The sequence below is a fragment of the Myotis yumanensis genome, unplaced genomic scaffold (genome assembly GCF_028538775.1).
Source record: "Myotis yumanensis isolate MYYU_CA2020_CCGP unplaced genomic scaffold, mMyoYum1.0.hap1 SCAF_1, whole genome shotgun sequence".
Lineage (NCBI taxonomy): Eukaryota > Metazoa > Chordata > Mammalia > Chiroptera > Vespertilionidae > Myotis > Myotis yumanensis.
In genome coordinates, this window is record NW_027223752.1 from 57,582,375 (window position 1) to 57,609,262 (window position 26,888).

The 26,888-nt window shown below is 40.0% G+C and overlaps 1 protein-coding gene across 1 annotated transcript in view; it reads left to right on the plus strand.

Moving 5' to 3' along the window:
• Positions 1-26,888, plus strand: part of ALDH1A2 (aldehyde dehydrogenase 1 family member A2) — a 95,929-nt gene that overhangs the window by 43,496 nt on the left and 25,545 nt on the right. The window contains exons 4-7 of the mRNA XM_070421893.1: positions 1,989-2,118; positions 11,450-11,511; positions 13,511-13,639; positions 13,764-13,877. Coding sequence (XP_070277994.1) covers positions 1,989-2,118; positions 11,450-11,511; positions 13,511-13,639; positions 13,764-13,877 — 435 coding nt within the window. The remainder of the gene's footprint in view (positions 1-1,988; positions 2,119-11,449; positions 11,512-13,510; positions 13,640-13,763; positions 13,878-26,888) is intronic.

Consider the following 26,888-nt stretch of genomic DNA (forward strand, 5'->3'; position numbering starts at 1 on the left):
TGATGGTATAGCTCATTTTTGCAGTTATAGATTCATGTCATAGAATTCAAATGCCATTCTTTTTCTGACATGTCTCACTGTGACGACACCTGAATGGCCTCTCTTCCTTTAAACCCTACCAAGGCACGAGAGGCGTGAGTGTCAGTAAGAGGTGGCCTCTGGAATGTAGGGGAGCTCCTGCCCGAACTGAGGTTAATACTGTATCCGAGTAAACACAGTTGAAAATAAACCTAGTCTGGCAGCTCTCAGGCCGATTTGGCTGGTATCAGTAGCTCCTAGGGACCATTCAGGTGGCCCAGATGTTCATTATTGACTCTATTGCACTCTGTGCTGTGTAGAGGGCTCTATGCTAGACATGGAGAATGTAATGCTCATCTCATGAACATTTAAATATTATAAAAAGTACTAGGAAGTAATTTGATTTCTTTTAATAAAGGTGAGTTGCCGAAACCGGTTTGGCTCAGTGGATAGAGCGTCGGCCTGCGGACTGAAGGGTCCCAGGTTCGATTCCGGTCAAGGGCATGTACCTGGGTTGCGGGCACATCCCCAGTGGGAGATGTGCAGGAGGCAGCTGATCGATGTTTCTCTCTCATCGATGTTTCTGGCTCTCTATCTCTCTCCCTTGCTCTCTGTAAAGAATCAATAAAATATATTTTTTTTAAAAAAAGGTGAGTCAATGTACAGTGATAAGTAACACAATATTTCATTTATTTTTTTGAGGTGACACGGTTAATAGGATCATATAAGTTTCAAGTGTACATTTCTATGATACATGATCTGTATATTGCATTGTGTGCTCCCAATTCAAAGTCAAATCATCGTCCATCACCATGTATTAGGCCCCCTGTATCCTTTACCACCTTCCCACCCACCTCTCTGTGGTAACCACCACATTATTGTTTGCATCTATGGGTTTCAGTTTTATATGCCACATATGAATGACATCATATGGTTCTTAGCTTGAGAATACTATGCTAAGCAAAATAAGTCAGTCAGAAAAAGAAGCTAAGTAACATGATATTTTAAAACGAATTTCATCTTATGCACACAGTAAGTGGATAAGTTGCACTGTAAATAATGGTATTTTCATGTTATGGGATGGAGAATATTTCAATTTTAGTTTTCAGTGCTCAGTTTTCATACCACTACGTTTTATAAAATGTCCTTATAGAAAAGGACATGAGATTACAAACATGTTTTGTTTCTTTCATTTGTTCACCTTGCAACACTGTTAATATTTCTCAAGTCAAAGTACTCTTTTCTCACTTCAGTGTATTCATTTCTAGTTCTTTTTGTTACGGATTTAACCACTTTAGGAACATGTGGTTAAAATAATAACATTTATAATCTAAAACTGCCTTATTTCTCTATTTTTATTAAATGAACCAGATACTTCACTCTCAATATATAATGGTTGCTAACATAAATATTTACAAAAAAGCAGCCCTCGAGTAGTTAAAGTCTGAGCTTCCCTGGAGGAGACCTTGTTTATTTGGTGGCAATAAATAAACTCACTGTGCGCCGTGGATATTCCATTCCTCAGCAGGGGTCTTGGCAGCTGTGGAAAACGTTTTATATTCTCATCAGTTGCATAAAAGCCCATGTCCCTGCTCCTCTTTGTGGACTCAGATTACTGGTGTGGACTTTGACCCCCTCCCTCCCCAGCTCTGATCACTAATATAAGAGAAGGTGGTTTGACCAGAGAGTATTTGTTTATCACCAATTGAAGAAATCTCGTGTTTATGCACTTGGATAGTGATTACTGGGAGCACGCAAGCCCAAGAACATGCACAGATATAGTCATTGTGATTTTTACTGGAAACTAAACTAAACTGGCAGTACTGAAATCTTTGTATTTGAGAAATCAGAGTTGACCAGGTATGCATCACTGTCCATATTCATCTGTGCTCTCTCGCTTTCTTTTTTCTTCTGCTCCAGAAATTATATAGCGTATCACTGGAAAGTTCTCTCTGTTTCTTTTCCCGCAGACCATGGAATCCCTCAATGGTGGCAAACCGTTCCTGCAAGCTTTTTATGTGGATTTGCAGGGAGTCATCAAAACGCTTCGGTATTACGCAGGCTGGGCTGATAAAATTCACGGGATGACCATTCCTGTAGGTATGTGAAATCTGAGTACATTGGAAAAGGAAACAGGAGACCCCACCGGAAACACACTTTTCACCACCAAACACAAGGAGCAGTCACATAGAATGCAGATATGAGCACACGTATAGCAGACTGAACCGAACAAAGAGCCAAACAGATTACATCACTCGGATAATGACCCTATTTCTACACATAGACAGTTCACATATAAGTGCAGGGTCAAGCCACTTACATCAATACATCAGTCAGCCAAGGAACAGGTATGTGTTTGTCAGCTGCTGAGTGCTCAGCACTGGGCTAGGTTAGGTTCGGAGCCGGGGAGAGGCCTCGGGTGTGGGGAAGTCTGGGAAAATTCTGAGAAGATTAAGGCATAGTTCTTTCCCTCCTGAAACATAAGATCTATTTTGTTTAGAAGGAAATACTCTAAAATGTTAACAGTTGTTTTCTCTTGGTGGTGAGATTATGGGTGACGTACTTCTTTTAAAAAAATATTTTTCCATATTGACCATGAATTACTTTCACAATCTATAAAAACAACAACCATCCTGATGCCTTTCTTTTTCTTTTTTGTTAAGTCATGTGGTTCGGCCTATCAGTACTGTATTCCTTTAAAGGAGAGAGGAACTATCCAGACTGAGCTGGTTGGTGGAAAGTTCCTGACCTGAGCGTGACTATTAGGGGTAGCAAATACCACATGGAGTGCTTGCCCAGCACCCCAAAAGGAAGGCACTGTTATTAACCTCCTCACTGACAGAGGAGGAAGCTGAGGCCTAGGGAAGTTACACAGTTTTTCTAACTAACCCAGCTAGAGTTGTAGAGCTGAAATTTTAACAGTAGAGCCTGGTGACTAGGCTCACTAGAGGATCCATTTTACCTACTGGGAGGAAGAGTTATGGCAGGAAAGGGACCGACTGAAAGAGCTATGTGGATGGGAGTGTGAATAGATATAAGGAAAGAAAATACATGCTTATTGAGTGGCTCCTGGAGGTTGCCAAGTCCGGTGCCAGGTACTCTACCGGTGTTCTCTGGAACACAGCCTGCTCTCCCTGCGCAAACTAGGAAGAGTGTGAAGTAATGCTGGGATCCTGGAAGTGCCCTGTGAGGCCTTCCTAGACTGAAGAGTATATATATATATATATATATATATATATATATATAGCCAACAATCAGAACCCTGGAATGATCAGAATGACTGGTCGCTATGACGCCCACTGCAGCTGGCCAACGGGCCTGATTGGGGGCAGGGACAGCTGGCCAACTGCCCGCGGCCCCTCCCCCTAGCTGGCCCCGTCCCCAATCAGCCCCCATCGGGGTGGGCTGGCAGGACCCCAGCCATGCACGAATTTGTGCACTGGGCCTCTAGTTGGTTTATAAGTACCGCACGCTAACCGATTGCGCAACTGGAGCTCCCCTAGTTGGTTTATAAAAAGGGGATGGTTGGCTGATAGTGCAGATGGCTTAGAGCAGTTCTTCTCAAACTTTATTATGCCTGTGTACCACCTGGGATCTTCAAGTGCAGTTTCTGATTGAATAGGTCTGGGGTGGGGCCTGAGATTCTGTATTCCTAACCCGCTGCCAAGTGATGCCTGGGCTGCGGGGCCTCTGCCTTGAGTAGCAAGGAGAGGATAGAGACCAGCACGGAGCGGGCACCTTCTCTCTCAGGTCCTGTGTTAAGCATTGGGGACTACAAAGGTGAGTAAGTAAGATGCTCATAAAATAGTAAGGAAAAGCAAAAAGTAGACAAGCAAATGCAGTGCAGTGTGGTTTGTTCAGATGTGGAAGCATGAAGTTCAATGGGAATCCATAGGAGAGGCAATCTTAGCCGGTATTAAGGTTTCATTGAGAAGGAGTTGAGATGAACAAGATGATACCTGAAAGGTAGGTAAGTAAAGATGGAGATAGGGCCATCACAGATGGTGGCAATGCCTGTGCAAACATGGAGGGAGGAGAGTACAGAGTGGAAGAGGCTCTGAAAGTATAGCCAGATATAGAAGACAGTGGGGCTCTGGGGCTGGGAAAACTATGCTGCACATTTTATTCCAATGGTGAGTCACTGAATTATTTTAAACACATGAATGCCATGATCAAAATTGCACTTTGATTACATGATGGACAATCAGTTGGGGAGAGCAAGTATCTGCTTCCTCCCCCACCCCCTCGTAGGGTAGCCTCCCTAATATTTGGGAGGAGGAGAAAAGGGTTATGGCATGAGCATTCTGAGCCATCCACTGGACAGCTGCTTCTTCTGACTTGAGAGCCTCTCCCATTCCTCTCCATTGCATCCCACTCAAGGCCCACAGTGGATGTTATCCCAGAATCATGCAGTATCCGCGTGATTCATGAAGGTCTTGATGCTTTTTCCTGCACAGAACTGTCTGTCATTTCCTGCCATGATGCTCAGTGGAGCTGTTGTCTCTGACCATAAATCCTGTGCTCTGACCCTGCTACGATGGCACTTCTAATTATGTTGATAAATAATAACCATTACTATGATTTAGTGAACACCTTATTTGTGCTCATTATATCATCTCTAATCTCATAGCAACCCAGCAGGCAAAGTATTATTTTCCCCATTTTGATCATTTTAAACCTATATTCTCTCATGTCCACAAACTCTTTATGATGGAGGATCAAAACTTGTTTGCAATTAATGAAGGGAGAAATGGAGGTTAATTGATTTCCATAAGGTTTTCCTCTGTAACTACCTAGTGTTGATTTTATTGATTTTGTGATATGTAAGCAGAGAAAATATAGTTCATGCTTTAAGCTGAATTCCTACAGAATGGCTTTCTATTAGCCTACAGAAAAGGTTAAAACCTACTCAGGTCATATGTAATTATTTATCCACTTCCATTCCTTTTCAGTTTTATGCGTTAAATGAAACAATCGGTAAAAAGTGCTCAGACATTGACTCAGATCCTAAGGCTTTGCCTTCAACAGCTACATCTAGTTTAGTGCTATTAACGAAGGGCACATATGGTGAAATCTTATTGTTCCCTGAGATGGGGGAGCTATTTGTTCTGCCCACCTAAGAAGAATCAGGGTAGTTAGTGGGACCTGAATTGGTGGTGACAGGAGGTCATGAAGTTACTGTTTCACATGTAACCTCTTTGAGAGGTTTAAGGCTGCAAAGACCTCAAGGATTCCTAAGGCCAATCTCCTCATTTTTCAGACAAAGAAACTGAGGTTCAGAGAAGTAATGTAAAGTCTCAGTGTTTGTATAGGTGTTTATAGTTTATCATTATAGCCGTAAACTGTTCTGCGAGGCCTGTTCAGTATCTGTTCAGTGTCAGAATACATAGGAATCTGCCAGGGGACATGACGGGATGGTTCAGGGTAGCTGGTCTAATTGTTTTAATACTGGAGACGGGGAGATGACCTCCCACTCACTGACTGCTGTACAGATTTTTATGCTGTCAAACAAACTAATTTTTAGTGTGACCAGGTATATCAAACTAACTGCAGTTCTTCAAATACTCTTAGTATTGTAATGTAACTGAGAGCTAGTTCTTGCAGTCCATTTTGGATAAACTTCTCAATTTCTGGCACATTTTAGATTTTTCTGATTTATTGACTGTACATATTGCCCAATTATACTGTCTAGTTTTTGTATAGATTGTGTCAATGTCAGATATGCTTATGAGAATTCTTTAAAAATTTTTTTTCAAGTAACTATAAAATTTGCTTTAAGAAATAATGTTTACTCTGAAGGGATAATCCAAATAATTAAATTGTTATAATTAACTAAATAATTGCTCTCTCTCCTGTGTAATTTTTTCTTTTTAATCCTCACCCAAGGATACTTGCTCATTGATTTTAAGAGAGAGTGGAAGAGAAAGGGAAAGACAGAGAGAAATATCAATATGAGAGAAACACATCGATTGGTTGCCTTCTGCACATGCCCTGACCAGGGCCCAGGCTGGGGAGGAGCCTGCAACCAAGGCACATGCCCTTGACTGGAATCAAACCCAGGACCCTTTGGTTCACAGGCCGACACTCTATTCACTGAGCCAAACCAGCCAAGGCTCTCCTATGTAATTTGTTGAGTTCCCCTCAAAAAACATAGAACAGTAACTTAAGTGCATTTCACAAATACAGAGGAAGTTTATTACTCATTTCTAGGGAAGAAGACAATATAATTCTAGAAATGGCTCAATCTACACCTATAAAATTTGATCCAAAATTCAACCAAATTTATCCTATATAATCAAAGGGTAATATGCAAATCGACTGAACCGTGGAACGACCGGTTGCTATGACACACACTGACCACCAGGGGGCAGATGCTCAACATAGGAGCTGCCCCCTGGTGGTCAGTGTGCTCCCACAGGGGGAGCGCCGCTCAGCCAGAAGCTGGCCTCCGCAGCACTAAGGATGTCTGACTGACATGGGGGGTGGGCCTAATTTGTCAGTTGGACATACCCCAAGGGCTCCTGGACTGTGAGAAGGTGCAGGCTGGGCTGAGGGTCCACACCCACCGGGTGCACGAATCTCGTGCACCACGCCTCTAGTAGTATGATAATGTCTTTAATTGTAAGAAATTTATAATCCTCATGCTGTGTAAACACTCAGGTGTAAAACACATCAGAGAAGTTGTCTCTGGGTGAGTCTTAAACTCCTGTAAGAGTGATATCTTACTCTATAATTTTACTTTCTTGAGTGAAATGGGAAAGAGGCTGAGAGATAAAAGCCTTACACATGTGATTTAGTATTTCTGTTTCGGTATCTCATCTTTTCTTTAGTTTTCTCCACCATAGTTATTATGTTCTGACTTGTCAGTTCAGGCTGTGGGATTCAGAACATTTTTTTTGGTGTCTTCATCAAATGCAGGCCTCCATGCTGAGTCTGGTTCTCTCTGCTTCATGGTTGGTAAGAAGACCTAAGATCATCGCAGCCCCAAGTAGAGAGTCTGTGTTTGGGTGGAGATGTTTTCTACATCAAGCCCATGAGAAATGAAGGGAACAAACTTTAAGTCATCTTGCTGTACTTGGGGAGCATCCTATATAATAAAGACCTAATATATTAGACCGAACAGCAGAACGACCATCCGAACATCCTTCCAGACGATTGTCCGGATGACCTTCCGGATGAAGTCAGGGCTGCAAGGTCCAGCCAAGGCAGCCGGGGCTGCAAGGGCCGAGCCCCTTGCACGATTTTCATGCATCAGGCCTCTAGTTATTTACATAAAAGATGGGAAAACGGGTGGTAATTTTTCTTCTAGCAGATGAGAGTACTCATTATGTATTACCTTAGGTGTAGAAGGGAGAGAGAGAGGTTATTACTGTTGCTCCTGTGAGTCAACTTGCCTAGGAAAAGGGGAGAGAGGCGTTCAGCCTTGTGCCCTGCTCCCCCCCGCCCAGCCCACTGAGGCAAGGGGGTGTTGCTCTGCAGTGTTCCCTGTATACCTTAAGATGCTGGAGTTTCTGTGAGTTCTCTGTGTCCACATTCCAGATCCTCAAAGAGTCATCCTCACCTTTTACAAAAGAGTTGTCATTTTACCCCATTTGAACTTGTTGACATAACACGGGTCCTATGATTTGTGAGATCCACCTAAATCCAACACCTTATTCACAAAAGAGTCTTTAATATGTTTCTAAGGGTAATGAACTTGAAATCTGATGACCTAGTTTCAAGTCCAGGAGCCACAATTTAACCAGTTATATGACTCTGAGCTTAACCTACCTGTGCCATATTTTCTCTATTTATAAAATGCTGATAATAACATTTGCTGTGTTTTTTATCTCATCAAATTGTTTTGAACATGAAATAAGAATGTGAAAATATTTTGTAAGGCTCCATAGAAATATATATGTTTTGTTCATATTTTGCTATTTTAAAAGTATTAAAAACATTGATCAGATTCCCCTACACTTCAGACTCCTTTCAGGCAAATTAGTTGAGTTACCAGAGAGGCAAAAATAAACAAACAGAAATGAAGTCAGCGTGAAGCGGCTGTAGGTCATCACGATGCCTGTCGACTCCCATTTACCCTCTTGGTTCCACTGAACCTCGCTACTCTCAGTGTGATCTGTGGGTCAGAAGTGCCGGCATCACCTGGGAGCTTGCAGAGTCTCAGGTCCCCCAGACTTCCTGACTCAGAGCCTGCATTGCAACAAGACCTCCAGGGGCTTTGTGTACACTTTTAAACTTGAGAAGTACAATATAGCACACCACCTGGCGCCTGTAGCATGCAAGGTGACTCTACACAGTAAAGTAGTGAACGTTTTTTATTTTAATTATTAGGTTTGAAGAAATCAGAAGAAAAGATTGCTAACTCATGAAACCAGTTGCTTCATAGATTCTCTTTAAGGTGATGCTAACAAGTAGCCATGTATATATATTTGAAAGATGAATTGATTTAACAGATTGAGTAAGTAATAGAGTAGTTATACTTGGATATAGCAGAAATGATAAAAGATGGTTCTTGAGCGATTGGTGTTTGGATAACTTCAGTCTGGAAGCTTGGTGGGCTTTGGAGCGGGTCGTACTACCTGAAGTGCCTTTAGCCTTAGACAAGGATGCACGTAGAAGGCACAGCTACTGTGTTTGCCAGGGCCCCAGATCAGGCTAGGGGTGTCCAGAATCACCTTGCGCTGACCAGACTGGAATACAGACTGAATTCAAGGTCTATGGTCCTTTCTTTATCTCTTTCACTCCGTGCTCCGTTGGAAAGATTCAAGCACCAAGCCTGTATTTCTTTATTGACTACTTAGAGGAACTGTAGGGGCAGAAGATTCTTCAGTTCCTTTCTCTGAGCCAGCCTTTAGCTAATTGTCCAATCTGTGAGCTGTTTATTCAGGAAAGTTTCATTCCCCACACTCAGTTTCTCTGGGGACATAATTACAGAGTTCCTCATGAGGTCAGTTTTTAAGATTTTGCCTACACTTTTTCCCTTCTCTTTCATTTTTCAGTAACTTTCAAAATCATATAAGTAATACCACTAAGTTCTTAAGCACTTAGCACGTAGACGGGGAAATGCTTTATGAGTCACGGTGCTGTGCTTGCACAAGTGCCTTGTGGATTTCCTCTGAACCGTTACGTTCCCACATGTGCTTCTAAAGCAAGCACCTGTGTTGTTCTTCAGTTCCTCTTCCCATATTTTCCTCAGCCCATTTGTACTCTATCTTGATTTTTCTGGTTTGTGATTATCCACCTGAATCCATCACCTTAGCCAAACTAGAGTTTACTTGGGAAGGATTTCCTTGGAATTGAAACTCTTTAGCCTATTGATGGGTATTACTGCTCCCCATGGAAAACCTTCCCTGGAAGAAGAGCCTGACATCACATTTATAGCTACTGGAAAAAAAATCTGAAACATAAAAAGGTATTAACATAAAAACCCCACCTTTACAGAGATTTATAAATTGAAGAAGGGTAGTAGCTGGCATTACTGTAAAGAATGACATGTATGAGAATTCTTGAGTCGTCTGCACACAAAACTAAGGTATATAAAATGATAGTGTTTACAGCTTTATTTATAACTAGAGGCCTGGTGCATGAATTCGTGCACAGGTGGGGTCCGTAGGACTTGCCAGTTATCGGGGCCAGCCCACCTGGGGGAGGGACCGTGGGATGTTGGCTGGCCACAGGAGGTTGGCTGTGGGAATGTCTTGACCACCAAGGGGCAGCTCCTGCATTGAGCATCTGTCTCCTCGTGTTCAGTGCATATCATAGCAACTGGTCGTTTGGTCATTTGGTCGTTTAGACTTTTATATATATACTAGAGGCCCAGTGCACGAAATTCGGGCATGGGGGGGGCGTGGGTTCCCTCAGCCTGGCCTGCACCCTCTCACAATCCATGACATCCCTCTTGCAATCTGGGACATCCCTCTCGCAATCCGGGACTGCTTACTCCTAACCACTGGCCTGCCTGCCTGCCTGATCACCCTTAACCACTTGCCTGCCTGCCTGATCACCCCTAACCACTCGCCTGCCTACCTTATTGCCCATAATCACTTGCCTGCCTGCCTGATTGCCCCTAACTGCCTCTGCCTCAGCCCCGCCACCACAGCTTCATCCGAAAGGACATCCGGAATGATGTCCGGAAGGTCATTCAGCTGTCTGGTCTAATTAGCATATTACACTTTTATTATTATAGATAGATAGCCTAAACTGAAAGCAGTCTCGGTGTCCCTCAGGATCGTTTGTAGGTAGTACCATTATTGAGCCAGTGGAATAACATTCAGCAGTTAAATATGTTAGATTTATGTGAAAAGAAGTGGAAAAAAGATAAAATATAGAAGACTGAATAATATGATGCTATTTGCATTTTAAGAAATGAGAGGTGGGGTGGAATAAAAGAATGCTACCAGTAACAGATAGCTGTTAATTCTGGGAAGAGGTCCAGGAAAAAGAGAGAGAGAGCAACCTTTAATTATTTTAAAATGTATGATTTTGAATTTAAAACAATTCTGTATGATAAATATTAGTGATTCAGAGGTGTTTAGAGATAATGATAAACAGTCACATCATTTTCTCTTCCCCCAGCCCATACCCCCTCCTGTCCCCACCTGCACCCCTGCCTACCCCCAGGATGCTCTTCATGAGGGTTAACCCAGTGTCCTCACTTTCCCGGAGGGACGGCTTTTGAGAGAGAAAACATATCAGTCAAGTGGCCAAAAGGTTGGCAATTGAGGGAAAAACAAAGGTTTTGCCCAGGACCAGAAAGGGAAAGCCCTATGCTAAAAAATGCGCCGTTCTTTCTCTGGTTATTTCAATTAGCCATTTAACGTAATTCACATAAACATAATGGCATTTTCCTAAAGGAGAATTTGGTTTGACTTTCCTGGATAATTATTCCAGTTACCTGTTGTCCCTATAAGGAAAACAAGGTTATTAAATCGTCCTTGTTTCCATGGCTAGTTTGGGGGTGGAAGCTTTGGGTTATTGATGGAGTTTTCTTTGAAGTGGACTTTGGTCTTCTTAAAATTAAGCCTTCATATGCCTGCATCCAAGGGCTCAGGAAGTGCATTTGAAAATTTTGAGGTATCTCAGTTTTTAAATCAAATAAGTGTTCTACATATAAGTATTATTTAAATATTTAATATAAAATTTAGTAGTGAATATTTTCTAGTGCTCCCCACCCCAAAAACTTCCTCCCCCAAGACTGTTTCTAGTGCCATCAACTTGTCCATCATTCTACCTCTGAGGTTAGTACTCTGGGTGTCTGGGAGCCATAACCAGAGATACTTTATGTCAAGTAAAGTATCTACCAGTTTTTATACTCGGTTGAGTGGGATGTTTTCTCAACTTTATTTCTGGTTTTGCTGCCACCCAAATTCTCCCTCTGCATTTTTTCTTCTGATCTGGATTCTCTGGTAGTGACCATACTCATTTCTTTCAGATGGAGACTATTTTACCTTCACAAGACATGAACCCATTGGAGTGTGTGGACAGATCATCCCGGTGAGTGTAGATCCTCATGCTTTGTATTTATTTTCATTTGAACCAGTTCTCTTAAAAGATACATAAAACATGGATCTCAGTGATGTGTGTTTTCCATTACTGGGGGGAAAAAAACCGAGCTCATGTTGTTGACATATCTTTAACAGCCTCCCTGCAAATGCTTATTTGAACAGGTTAATAGGGTTTCAGCTCCGTTACCAGGAGTTGAGTTCTCAAGTCATGGAATTCTCATGATTAAAATAAGCAAAGCCAAGCCCAATGTATTAATAACCTACCCTTGGTTATGGATGTCCATTCAGCTTATGGAAAATTAATGCTTTGTTATATTTGCTTGTTTATTTTTTTAAAACTGTGACTCACCATCTTTCCAGGCATATTGTTTTATATGGTCTTTTAATCCCATTCTTTCTCACTGTTTCTTTTCACAAGAATCTAGATAGAAGACTCTACAGAAGACACAGCAGTACCATTAACGTCACGGTCATAATTGAAACCATGCCGGGCTGTTGTGTGTCTTGTAAAGGGAAATAGATGTAGTGCTTAGTGTTTGGATTGGAACATTAAACATTGTCTTTTTTTTCTGCCTCTCTCTCATACACAGCCGTGGCACTATACAAAACACCATCCGGTCCTCCAACAGTGCTAGCTTATCATTCCGGCCAGGATTTCAGGGGAGGCTCAAACTAAACTCTTACATTGTAGACAAGGAGTTTTCTCTTATAAGAGAATGAGTTAAGATCATCTTTGGGCTTGGGGGGCAAATTTTTTTTAGAGATATCAATATTCTTTTCATGAGCTATAGACTCTGGGTTACTGTGAAATTTATTAGAGAATGAAAACAGAAAATGAGAGGTTTGATTTAAGTTTTTCTGCTCCGAACGGTGCCCCCTCCTCCCCAAACCCGCCCCCTCCCCGGGAAACCCCACTTGGATCAGAGCAGGGGTGAGGTCTGTTACCTTAATTGCAGGAGCTGAAGTCTGCTCTCCTGGCCCTTCCCAGACTCTCGGGGCAGCAGCTTTCACTGACAGGACAAGAGCTGCCTGTCAGCCACTCCGTTCGGTTACCGCGCTCCAAGATTTATATGCTGTAGATGGAATTGAAACATCACTGTGGACTCCCAAGTTTATAAACAACTAAGGGGAAAAGAAATTGGGTGTTTGGTGAAGGCAAGACACTTGTATATTTTTGCAAGCTTGCCAGGGCCAGTGAGAATCTTTCAGGGGTGGCAGCTGAGATGCTTCAGGCAGAAACACATTGTGGTCCCGCTGAAGCCAGGGGACCAGCATTTCTGTTTTCTTTCTTAATGAAATGATCAGCAATACCTGATAGTCCTGAGGCTCATGCCTGTGCTTAGGACAATACAAGCTCAATATTCTTTTAAAATCATTTTTGGCCCCAAATTCAGATACATATATTTTTTAGTCTCCATTAGCTTATTTTGCAGTGGAAAGAAAACAAACTAAATTTTTTGCGTACTCCAAAAGGAAAGATGCACTATATTTTTATAATCATGTTTTTGTGATAATACATATATATAAGTAAAAGGCACGGCCTTGAAATACGCATTGACTTAAATATAATTCACAGCTGGAATAGTCTCTTCTAGTTCTTCCACACTAGGGAGCTTTCATACCCATCTGAAATCCCTAGTACAAAAATCACAAATGCAAGAAAAAGTTTTCATACACAAGAACTTACTGGAACCAAAGTCTAGTTTTAAAAACATATAAAATAACAACAATGAAAAAACAAAACAAAGACTCTCTTTTCACTGTGTGATTTCTTTTGCTGGGTAGTTGGAATATAGTAATTTGGATTTTCAAGGCCAGTCCTATTTTATTCTTAATGAAGTAATTTAAAAAATCCAAACATCTACACTTTGTGGTGGCACAAGATTTATGTTGAAGAGTAGTCTGAGAAACCTGAGAAGTCACAGCTTGAAAACAAAGTAGCGGAGGGATATTTTTCCATCTATCAACCGCGGGTTTTTTCCTTTCAGTGGAACTTCCCCCTGCTGATGTTTGCCTGGAAAATTGCTCCAGCTCTGTGCTGTGGCAATACGGTAGTTATTAAACCAGCAGAGCAAACACCACTCAGCGCACTCTACATGGGAGCCCTAATCAAGGAGGTAAGAGAAGCCGCCCTCAGAAGCGGCCCCTGCTCCGTACGGTTGGGGCCTATTGGAGCATATCTGATTTCACCTGCTTCTTCAGCCCTCACAAGCCACCCTTCCTCCCATTCTGTTTTGTTAGGCTGGCTTTCCACCAGGAGTCGTCAATATTTTGCCAGGATATGGGCCAACGGCTGGGGCAGCAATAGCTTCTCACATTGGCATAGACAAGATTGCGTTCACAGGGTCTACTGAGGTAGGTACCTGGGAAACCATGGGTTGAACAGTCCTGCACATGAGTAGAGGGTTTAAAAGAAACAGGAAAATGTTACTCAGAGGCTGGCCACCAAAGGAGCAGTGAGCCCTCCAAGGACATCATTGGTGTCATAGCTGGGATACTGGCGAATCTCAAAGTAAAGGCACATGTTGACCAGTGAGGCTACAGACCCCTGATCTTTTTCTGTGTGATGCCATCTGTGTAAAACCTGTCTCAGACAAGTAAACAAAACCCTATTATCTTCTGAAATAAAAGGAATACAGAGGCAAAAACAAAACTATTTCAGAAGAGACTTTCCCAATGCCTGGGTTTCTGGACACTCTCTTGAGTCAAGAACAATATTGGCAGAAGCCAGTTAAGAAGCTGGAAATTAAACTAATCTCTGGTAGAGATTAAAATGGGAAGTGTTCTCTTCTGTTTATTTCCACCAGATCCTGTAGATGCAACTGGCAACTACCAATGCCCATGAGTCATAAGGGATGATATAGAGCAGAGGTCAGCAAGCTTTTTTCTGTAAAAAGGCCAGGTGCTAAGTAGTGTAGACTTTGCAGGCACTACAGTCTCTGATGCAGCTACTCAACTATGCCCTTGTAGCACCAAGTAGCCACAGGCAGTATATAAGCTGAGCGTGGCTATAGGCCCATAAAGCTTTATTGAAAGATACTGAAATTTGAATTTCATATAATGTCTATGCCTCACAAAATATGAATCTTTTTAAAATTTGTTTTTCAACCATTTAAAATCACAAAAGTGTTCTTAGCTTGTGAGCCATACTGGATAGGCAAGGGGCCAAATTTGGCCCCTGAGCCATAGTTTATTGATCCCTGGCTGACATGGAGTCACAAGTTTGCTTAGAGGGTTTATAATAAAATGTTACCCCAAAATGTCTTGGGTTGAGATAACAGAGGTGATAAAAGATAATGTGACTCACTTTACCAAGTAGAACTTTACAGATGACATCATCATCAAACAAAGGATGTTTGCAGGTCTAGAGCAGTGCTACCTAATAGAAATATAATGAGAGCAACATTTGTAATTTAAAATGTGCTATTAGCCACACGAAACATTTTAAGTTAATTTTAGTAATATATATATTTGATTTCAGAGAGGAATGGAGAGGGAGAGAGACATAGAAACATCAATGATGAGAGAAAGTCATTGATTGGCTGCCTCTTGCATGTCCCCCACTGGAGATCGAGCCTGAAACCTGGGCATTTGCCCTAACCGGGAATTGAACTGTGACCTCATGGTTCATAAGTCGATGCTCAACCACTGAGCCACGCCGGCTGGGCAATTTTATTTAATCTGGTATTTTCATATTATCATTTCAATTTATGATCAATATAAAAATCATTACCACAGTAGTTTACATTCTTTTTTCATTATGAAGTCTTCAAAATCTGGTATATAGTTTACATTTACAGCACATCTCAATTCACATTTTGACTTTTCAAGTGCTTTATTATTATTTTTAAAAAGATATTTTTATTTCTTTCAGAGAGGGAGAGGGAGATAGAGTTAGAAACACCTATGATGAGAGACAATCATTGATCGGCTGCCGCCTGCACATCCCACACTAGTGATTGAGCCCAAAACCTGGACATGTGCACTGACTGGGAATCAGACATGACCTCCTAGTTCATAGGTCGACGCTCAACCACTGAGCAATGCCAGCTGGGCTCAAGTGCTTTATATTGGACAGCACAGGTCTAGGGACTTAAGTATATCAGCTGATACAGTTAATGGTACTTGGTTAAACTGACAGATGTGAACATATTTAACAAGAAATTGATTAATAAACCTGATGTTAATTTATAGTTTCACATTATTGTTTTATGTTTGTCAACCTTTTATTTTAGTTGTATTCACTATAGTAATTTTGAAATTTCAGTGAAACATAACCCAAAATGTGAGCGTGAAAGAGAGTTATTATTCCTATTTCAACTAAGTCTAATGTGTTGAAAAGATTTGCTAAGGGCTAGATGCTTAGAAAAACTGCAGTCAATGAAGAGTGGGCAAGGCAATTGCAAAAGATCAGGGGGGAATATAAATATATAAATCTAGATAGAGTGTGCACCTGGATTGCTTTGCAAATGTTTTTAAGTCCTCACTGCATTTTAAAGAAACTGAAACCAGAAATCTTAAACAATATTTTAAGGGTATAGTTTACTAAGAAAGGACAGGTGTACCCCTAGTCAAAGAAAAGTCCTTGATCCTATATCGAAAGATTGCAGAATGAGTGTACATAGTCTTAAAACTAAAATGAAGTACTTAAAGTATCTTTCCCTATGCTTTAACCTTTTTCTCATTAACTAACCAATGGTCCTGGTTGAGTCAGTTGAGAGTCTTGGCTATATGATAATTTTTAATAAAAATGAGTTCATAATATACAAAATGAGATATCAGACTTTATATGTCAGCCTCTATAGATCACCTTCATTCTTTTTTAATAGCTGCAAGAATACTTTTGCATCAGTCTATCATAATTTAATACAGTGTAACCCTCATTCATGTACATTTATATTTTTTCACTTTTTTTACACAGCCTATTACACATACTATTGAAATAAAAATTCTTGGAGATCTAAGACAAATATATATATATATATTCTGTTTGATATGTTTTAGAAGTGGAATTGCAAAACAAAAGGATATTTATATATTAACGTGCTTATCACCAAGAATGCATTAGAGCAATGGTTTTATTTTTGAGATCTTTTTATATATTGTGTTAATCTTCTGTTTCTTGTAGAATTTACAAATATTCTCAGTGTGTTAGTTGCTTTCTAATTTTTTTAAAAAAAGAGTTGTCATGCACAAGTTTTAAATTTGTATACAGTCATATCTTTCAGCCTTTCTCTTAATGGCTTCTGGGCTTCCTGTCATCTTTAAAGATCCTCTTCAAGATTATACAAATGGCCCTTAACGTTTTCTTTCAGTACCTTTATGGCTTTGTTTTTGTTTAAATCTTTAATCTGGTTGGAATTTATTTTCATAAATAATGAAAGAAGAGGTCTAAGTTTATTTTTTTTATAAATGAGTGTTCAGTTCCTTCCACACCATTTATTAAACAATCTATCCCTTTGCAGCTCATTTGAATAAAACATTAACAGTATATGATAAATTTCCATATATTCATGTTTCTGTTTTGAGACTCAAAATTTTATCTGTCTATTCTTTCACTGGTGCCAGATTGCTTTAATTACTAGATTATAAAATAGGTGTTGCAGTGTGGTAGGCAAGACACCCTGTTATACGGTTTCTCAAAATCTTTTGGCTATTCTTGCCCATTCTTTCAGATAAAATTTCAAATCCATTTTCTAAGCACCTTTCCTTCTTCCCCAAAAATCTTTCATTGGAATTTGGATTGGTGTTACATTACCCGTTTATATTAAATTGAGGGTAAGTACTTTCGCCACAAGATTGACTTTTCATGTAGGAACATGGTGTAAATCTCTTATTTGTCCCGTCATGTTCATCACCAATGTCATCATAAAGGTCTTACAAATTTCTTGATCAATTAATTTCTAGGCATTTAACTTTTTCTTCCAAAGGTATTTTAATCCAAAAACTGAGCACCTTTTTTTAAAACCACAATATCATGTATTGGAAACTTAGTTGAATGGGTGACTTAATCTTTTTGGCCAGGCAAGATGTGGTGTAGTGAATCAGTAAGAGCATAATGCTTGCTTCCAGGCTGCTTGGTTCAAATCTGTTTTGACATTTAAGTTTTTTTTTTTTAACTTTTATAAATACTTTATTGAATTATCATTTACATCCAACAAAAATGCACCCATATAAGTACCAAATGTACACACTCATGAAACAATCACGCAGATCAAGATATAGAATTTTTCCATACTCTAAAAGATTTCTCATGCCTCCTTGTGACTAACACCCTTGGTCCCAGGCAACTGCTACTTCTTTTTATTCATTTTGCCTAGCCTAGAATTTCATATCAATGGAATAATACAATATGTACTTTTCTGTGTCCATTTTTGGTTGTTGTTTAATATGAAATGAATTATTGATATGGTTGCATTTAAATATCCCATCTTGATTTTTGTTTTCTACTTGTCCCATCTGGTGTTTTGTCCCTTTTTCCTCTTTTTCTACCTTCTCTTGGATGAATTGAGTACTCTATTTTATCTTCTATTTTGGATTATTAGTTATGCCCTTTTTAAAGTGCTTGCTTCAGTATTATAATATACATCTTAATCAGAGTCTACCACTAAATAGTATTATGTTACTTCATACATCTATATAATAAAAGCCTAAGCGACTGTTACAGTGGAACAACTAGAATGACCGGTCGCTATGATGCACACTGACCACCAGGAGGCAGATGCTCAATGCAGGGGCTGCCCCCTGGTGGTCAGTGCACTCCCACAGGGGGAGCGCCGCTCAGCCAGAAGCTGGGCTCATGGCTGGTGAGCACAGCGATGGTGGCGGGAGCCTCTCCTGCCTCCGTGGCAGTGCTAAGGAGCAGCGAGCCAAGCAATAAGGGGCAGTGAGCAGGCAGGCGGTAAGGAGTGAGGGTCCCTGACTGCGAGAGGGATGTCCAACTGCCAGCTTAGGCGGACATCCCCTGAGAGGTCCTGGACTGGGAGAAGGTGCAGGCTGGCTGAGGCACCCCACCCCCCCACGAATTTTATGCACTGAGCCTCTAGTAGTATAATAACTGTACAATAGAATTCTTCCATTTCTTATCTTGTCCTTTATGCTATTTTTGTCCTTTAATTTGTTACTACACATATTATACACCCTACAGAGAACCTTACTACTCTTTTTGTTCAGTCAGCTTTTTGAAAAATTTTAAAAACGGGAAAACAAAATTATTTTACATTTACTTCCATACTTTCCATTTCTGTCCCTCTCCTTTTTTTTTTTAGTGTAGACCCAAGTTTTTTTCTGATATAATTTTCTTCCTGTGTAAAGATCTTTAACATTTCTTATACTTCAGGGCTGTTATTGATGCATTTTCTCACTTTTTGTTTGTCCAAAGTGTTTTTATTTTTTATGATGTTTTTCTGAAAATAGAATTCTGATTTGACAGTTTTTATTTTCTTTGATTTTACTTCAACACTTTAAATATGTCATTCTGTGTGTTTTTTCTGACTTACATTGTTTCTAATGAAAAATTAGCAGTCATTCTTTGTTTTACTGTACATAATGTTTTTTCTCTGGCTGTTTTAAGATATTACATTTTTACTGTTTTTCAACAATTGAGATTCTGTAGATTTTTTTCCTTAGTTGAGGTTCATTGAAAATTCTTGGATCTATGAGTTTATGGTTTTCATCAAATTTGGAAAACATTGACCTTTATGTTATACTAGTGTGTATATATAAGCTTTCTCATATCTGTTACTTTTTGAAAGGATACTGGACATTGTGACCATTACATTATTGAACAGTAGGTTTGGTTGTTACCCTTTAAACAGTGCTGGGCTCTTTTCCCCCTAATAGGTGGTTAAGCACAACTTGACTTTTTTGACACTTAATTTTAAGCTTTGTTAGGGCTAGTTTATCTTTTTCTAACATACAAAAATTCAGTAAGATTACTAAGTTGAGGTCCTTCTGGGGCTTCTACTGAATGCTCCTGGTGTTCAAGGTCTTTTCCACTCTGGCTGGTCAGAACTCAGATGTCTCCCAGCCCTGTAGGAACTCTGCGTTTATTCAGCAGTAGATGGCCTGGTCTTAGTTCTTCACCTAGTCCCATGGAGCTTCCCCTATGTATTCCCTGCTTAGCATTCAGCCAAGGACTCAAGGGGACTGCCGTGCACATTTCTGCACCTCATTCTCTCCTTCCGGTACTAAGCTCTTCACATTTCAGCCACCTCAGTCTCTGAAAACTCTGATCTATTTCATCAATTCAATGAGACCACCCTGTTCTACTTCAGCCTCCCCAGGCTACAATCTAGAACGTCTTCTGGCAGAAAGGTCTTTCCTTATTTGTTTCTCTTATCTCTGCAATCATAGTCCCATACTGCCTGACGTCCCGTTTGAAGGAAGAAATTCATTTATGTTCTAGTTGTTCACAGTGAAGGGCAAGCCCAGTGCTAGTTACTTCACTGTGGCCAGAAGCAGACGCCCCATTGCATTGTTTCACTACTTTTGATATTATTCTTTGATTTCTTTCTCTCGGTTTCAGGCAGATCACTTGTTCTCATGGTTTATCATTGACTCATATTGGATATATTATAGTTAATGAGGTTACAAATTTATTTACTTCAGTCGAAATAATTAAAGTCTTAAGAATACAACTCTAAAGGCAATTAGATTCAGAAAAGTTCTTGGTTTACTTAGTACAGAATATTTTAAAAGTATCTTCGTCCCATAAGTAACTCATTTTTAATTTCTTTGAGTGAGTTACTTTGCTTATCAGTTTAGTGCAGTGGTCGGCAAACTCATTAGTCAACAGAGCCAAATATCGACAGTACAACGATTGAAATTTCTTTTGAGAGCCAATTTTTTTAAACTTAAACTATATAGGTAGGTACATTGTTATTGACTTAATTAGGGTCCTCCTAAGGCTTAGGAAGAGCCACACTCAAGGGGCCAAAGAGCCACATGTGGCTTGCGAGCCGCAATTTGCCGACCACTGGTTTAGTGTTATTTTTTAGCTTTAGTTTCAGAAGATGAGAGTTTTTGGTTGTATAGGGAAATTTGAGTGGGGGGTAGCAGTCTCTTTGGAGTCTATCCTGTAGGCCTTCTCCTCGCTACCTCAAGTAGTACATGCTGTGTAGTCAGCATGCATTACAAATATTTGTTACTACTTGAAGGGGGGAAGACTGAATTTGAGAAGTAAATGCTTAATCTCAAAACTAGAAAGTAATATATCAAATGGAGCACTTTCCTTCTTGCCCCCAGAAGCTTAGGGTTTAATATCTTTTACTTTATAGCTATGAAATCATGGACCAGCCACTCCATTCTATACAAAATTGGCTTAATAATAGTAAACACATGTACTTCTCAGGATTATGAGAATTAAATGCAATATGAGTTTTGTAAATTGTAAGCAGTTAAGCAAATGTTAGTTTGTAACACGACATCGGTATCCCCAAAAGGGCAAGGTTTCTGGGGGTTGGATGGCCTGTGAAGGCTTGAAGAGAAAGAGGGATTTAACATAGGCCTTACAGGGTATGAATACATGGGGTGGATTGGGGAAAGGATCAGTGTCAGTAAACACCTAGAGAGTATAGAATAGAGTGGGCATTGGGAAGGGCTTGTGGAGAAAGGTGGTGAGGCTTGAAAATAAGATGCTGCAAGTCAAGCCTTTGAAAAGCATTCTTGGTAAAAAAAAGAAATTGAAACCAAAGTGTAGAGACCTTCCCAACAAAGATATTACATGAAAACTATACACCAACATTCTTTATAAATTATAGACACAAAATACTAGAAAACAGAGTTCAGTGACATATAAAAATAATTATACACCATGATCAAATGGGATTTATCCCAAGAATGCAATGTTGGTTTAACATCCAAAAATCAGTCAATGTAATACTCCATATTGATATATTAAAGGACAGAAATCACACAATCATCTCCATACACACAGAAAAAGAACACACCATTTGACAAAATCTTAATACCACACAGAAACTTACAAAAATGTTATTCTTAATTGCCAAAAAGTACAAACAACCCACATGGCCATCAAATGATAGTTGGTAAACAGATTATGGTATATCTATATCCTTTCAATGGGATATTATCTATCTATCTATCTATCTATCTATCTACCTATCTACCTATATAATCTATATATTTATAATAGAGAAATATGCTAATTAACTGGGACACCATAACAGGTCAACTGGACAGGAGGAGGTTGCACATGCAGAGTTGGGGGCGGGGCGGCAGGGGCCTCCATGTGCCTGCGCTGGAGGAGGGCCTGATCAGCAGCAGTCACAGCTGCTTCAAGGGCCGGAGAGGGAGGCAGGGCCGGACCGGCAGTGGCCGAGGCTACTGAGGGGCCCGGGGAGGGAGGCAGGGCCAGACCAGAAGGTGGGCAGCGCCATGCGATTTCGAATCGTGCACTGGGCTCCCAGTTCAGCCATAGAAAAGGAATGAAGCACTCATACATACTACAACATAGATGAACCTTAAAAACATGATGCTAAATGAAAGCAACCAGTCCTAAAAGACCACAGATTGTATGATCCTATTTATGTGAAATGTCTAGAATAGGTAAATTTATAGAGAGAAAGGAGAATAGCAGTTACCCGGGAGCTGAAAGGAGAGCAGAATGGCAATGACTGCTGATGGGCACGGAGTGTACTTTTGAAGTGATGAAATGTTCTGGAATTAGATTGCAGCCGTTGTGACGGTTGCATAGCTCTCTGAATGTACTGAAAAATCATTGAATCACCCACATTAAAAGGTGGCTTTTATGGTATGTGAATTACATCTCAGTAATGCTGTTAGAAATGGATGATTTTTAAAAAAGCATTTAAGGTTTTAATTGTGGTTATTAATAGCCAATATTGATTGAGCACCTCCAGTGTGCCAGATACCCTCTAAATACTTTGCATATATCATCTCACTACATCTTCACAGGTGAGCAAAGTGTGGCTGGGGAGAGGTGAAATTACCTGCCCATGGTCACCTGCTAGTGAGTTGTAGCTCTGAGAGTCATAGCGAGACTGTGCTCCAAATCCCAGTGCCGCGCTGCCTCTCTGGCCGAGGGGCTGTACAGCACCCCCGGGAGGAGGGAGCCGTTAAAAACAAGGACTGTCTCTCAGTGGAACAGGTTTTGTTCAAATCGTGGTCAAAAGTTTCTCATTCTGAAAGGTTGCTGTTCTAACTCACCCCTTCCCCCCTAAAATTTACTTTAGCATCTTTAAATCTTATTGGATATATTGTGTTTCCATCTGACATTCTGGGATATAGGACCTGAAGTTTTAAACCTAAACTTTCTTAAATCAATTCCACAAACATTTATTGAGCACTTATGAAATGTCAAGTACTATGCTAGACCTTAGAGAACTTGTATGACTCAGTCTGACCCGGGTGATTGAATGTTAGTTACTGTGAATATGTAACTAATATTGTGGGGTGTGTATGGGAGTGTGAAGGAAGAGAAAACTTGTTCTGCATCACTTTACTTACAAATTTCCTGATTTCGAAGATGTTTTCAAAGATGAAGGATAGAACTAAAATTACCTTGCTCAACATGCCTTTTAACTGTGTCTGTGCATAAAGGAGAATTATTGCTAGTTGAAGATATTTAAATTTAAATGAAAAGCTACTTCATGCAAAAATAATCTCTAAGACAAAGATAATTCTACACCTTAATTCTATAGTTAATATTCACAACTGGGAAAATGTGGGCTTATTTCCTTTTCTCTTTGGAGAAAATGAAATTGTAGAGGTGTGGGAACGAAAGTACCAAAAGGACTTGGAGGAACCCCAGCCAGGGACCCTTGTGAGTAGTGTGTTGCTTAATATTGGCAGATAATCAACAAATAGTGGTACCGTTCAATTCTCAGAACCATTTCCCATGCCTGACATTAAGGACCAGCACTTTGAAAAAGCTCAATACATATTCGGCTGGAATGTAAAATGGGAGATTAGGTTTCACTGTTGCCTTCCAGTAACAAATGCAGTTTCCTTTTTCTTTTCATTTCAGGCAGCTCTACTTTTAGCAGGCATTTGCATTCCAGAGCTGTAGATTTGATACTGATTCAGTGTGTAACCTTAAAAGTTTCCTCTGGAAGTGAAAAGCCTTATAGAGGTTGGAAAATAAAAGCCCTAAGGACCTAAATTATGACAGATGGGACATGTTGAGGCGTTAGTGTGTGTCTGATTTCCTAGTGCCCCGGACACTTGGTGGATTGAGCCAATGCTGGACACCAGATGTTCGGTGATTGCTAAACACATAATCCCAGTGTTCTAGTGAAAGCATTTAATATTTAAGAAACACAGAAGTGTGCAGAAATTAGGTTTGCCTATGTCTTATATACCTATGTCTTATAAGTCATCTTTCTAATCCTCAAATGATATAACTCTCACCTACATTCAGGCCAAGTTAATTTTCAGCAACAAAACTATCCAGTGGCTTATCATAAGCAAAGGTAATAACTATGCTAAATAGTTAATAATTTAATGGTCAACGGACACCTCATAGAATTTAAAATGATTTAGGAAGTTAAGAACTTTAATGTAGCTCAGCTTGAATTAATGTCTTTCAATCATTTATTTAGAGTCTCTTAAAGGAAAATAGAGTACTCCTCATTCTTTTACTAATATGAAAGCTTGAAAGAATGCTTCATCACACCATACTTTTCTAAAAAAAGAAAAAAGAAAAAAAACCCCAAACACACAAAAACAAAAAACCGAAAAGAAAAACAACAACAAAAACTAGAGGAAACTGTTACTTTTTCAATAAGAAATTCCAAAAACAGTCTTCAAATCATACAAAAGCAGTTAAGATTAAATAAGATGTCATATTCATATCAGAAAACTAGACATAATTTAAACCTCTATAATGATTGTGTGTTGTGTGAAGTTGTTCACAGTACATGTTATTTAAAAATTTCCAGCTCTCAGATTGCCATCCACCGATAAGTGGTGATTGTAGCTAATTCATGGGTTTTGAGGCTGAAATAAGTTGGAGTACCTAAGGTGTTTAAACAGGGCATGGTTCTTAGGAAAGTGTCAATAAATATTGTCATTGCTTTCTGTTTATTTTTAAATGAAATTTATAGAGCAATTTTTGCTTAGGAAAGTGTGAAATAATAATAGAAGGGGGCTGGGTTCAACTGACCTTGGATCAAATCCCACCTCTCCTGCTGTGTGACCTTGACAAATTATTTAATTTTTCTGATCTCTCATTTCTTCATCTATTAAGAGGCACCATGAATAAGTCCTTAAAAGTTTACTTGTGGATTAATGGAGGTAATGTATTTGAAAGTTCCAGTTCTATTGCTTGGCACATTGTAAAAACTCAGTAAATATTAGTTGCATTTGAAACTTCCATTTGTAAAGAATATGCCTATCAAAAACTAATTCCTGCTCGCCTCTGGCAGTTTTACTTTCCTTTTGTTTGTTTTATAGCTTTTATAAATATTTTACAAATATTTTTGTCTTCTAATAAATGTTTGGGCTTTTCTGTTTTTGTATTTGCTCTTCTGTTTCACTCTTTGGAAGATTGCCCAGGTGCTTGCTTGGATAAACTGATTTTGAATCTTTTTTTTTTTTTTAAGTGGTAGAGTGTGCTGGATTTAGAGATAGTGCTGAAAGAAGACACTTGGTACCTATTAAAGAATCGCTTATGCTTTTGCTATGGCCTAGTTCAGGGGCAACTCCTTCAACTAAATTTGCCAGAACTGAATTCTGGTGTAGGGACAGAGTCCTTTGCAGTAAAGTGTAATGCAGTTACCATTGTTTTTCAGTTGTCCTTCAAGGACTACCTCACATACAGCGATAGAGAGGGGGTGGAGTCAGGGGAAGGGAGGGACTTATTAAAATGCAGATTCCTGGGCACCACCCAAGACCTTCTCAGAACACTTGGAAATGGGGCCCAGGAATTCTCATTTTAATTAGGTTTCCTCGTGATTGTTATGTTCATTAACATATACAGTTTAAGTAGCTGGGTCATACTCCAGAACATGTTCCCAGGCCCATTTAAGAAAAAAAATACAGCTCCAAGTTCGTTCATCTGTGCTAAAATAAAACGTCGTGGAAACTGACAGGCACCACTCATATTGTCTGCTGTGTCTGTAGCTCCCACTCCAGCAATAACCTCTCTCCCAAACACCTGAAGGAAAAAAGAAATTAGTTCAAAATCAGTTTAGCAAAGCAAGGACATGGTCCAAAGCAGTCCCTTTATCCTTGAATTACTCAACAAAGAAACAACAAAAAATGCCCGTATTTTATTAGACGTTTACAAATGTTTCCAAAAGTTCATGCATACGATGAAACTACACAGTGCTGGTGATCTGGGAAAGCAGCTGACTGAATGCAAGGGAACTTAACTAATTGCCATGTGAGCAGTTCTGCTTCGATTGTATTTCTCGGAGAGAGGGTCTAACTCACACAGTGCAGTTGTAAAGTGCTAAGACTTTATACGTGACACCTCGTCAACAAGCAGTATAGCAACTCCGTTGCCTTTTTCCAGTCCGTGTGTAGTTAATTACACTTTCTCTCTTTCCGGCTTCCCGGGTACTGGAGCACCTGGAGAGCCTGGAAGGGCACGAATGGGCTCACTAGCTACAAAAGAGAGATGGCTTTGATTATCTGAGAACTAAGATTCCTGTTTCATCCAATTGATGTCCTACTGTGTGCCAGGCACTGGTGAAGATACCCTTATATCATTCCTTACTTTACAAATGAAGCAACTCAGGGCTCCACCCAGCACATGAGCATAAAACTGATTCCTGGTAAATAGAATTGAGTTCTTCATGGATGATTCCTCCCTGTCTTCTCTGTTTCCTTTGTGCTCCAGTCCTGTTCCCCAGAGGGTCCCACAGGTTTAGCATAGATCTAATGCGATCATCGGCACCCGTCTGTACAGAGGCTACAATGGAGCCCAGGGATTCAGCTGATGAATTGGTAGGAAATTGTATCTTCCAGGCTTAGCTGGTTGGATTTCCTTCCCATCAGCAATTTTTGTTCACTTACCCTTATCTGCATAAAAGCACTACTCCTAAAACAAGGTCCAATGTTTACTTCTGCCATAACTATTGGTTTCTGAAAAATGAACCACCATTTCCCTCTCCAACTCTCTTTCTTCCTTAAGACCATCAATATAAAAGATTTTCACCTGTACTAACCTAATTGATCCATTTGATTTTTTATTTACCAATATGAAAGTAATCAAATAAGATGCAGATATTAAATGGGCAGCCACCATCCGAGGCTTGCCTGTGCCTCCGGCGGCCCTGGGCGGCTGGGGGGCTGAGGGGACTGGGGGACTCTGGAGGCAGGCATGTGGAGCGGCTGGGCCTGCCTGGGGGTGGGTTCGGTCTTGCCATGTGCCTGACG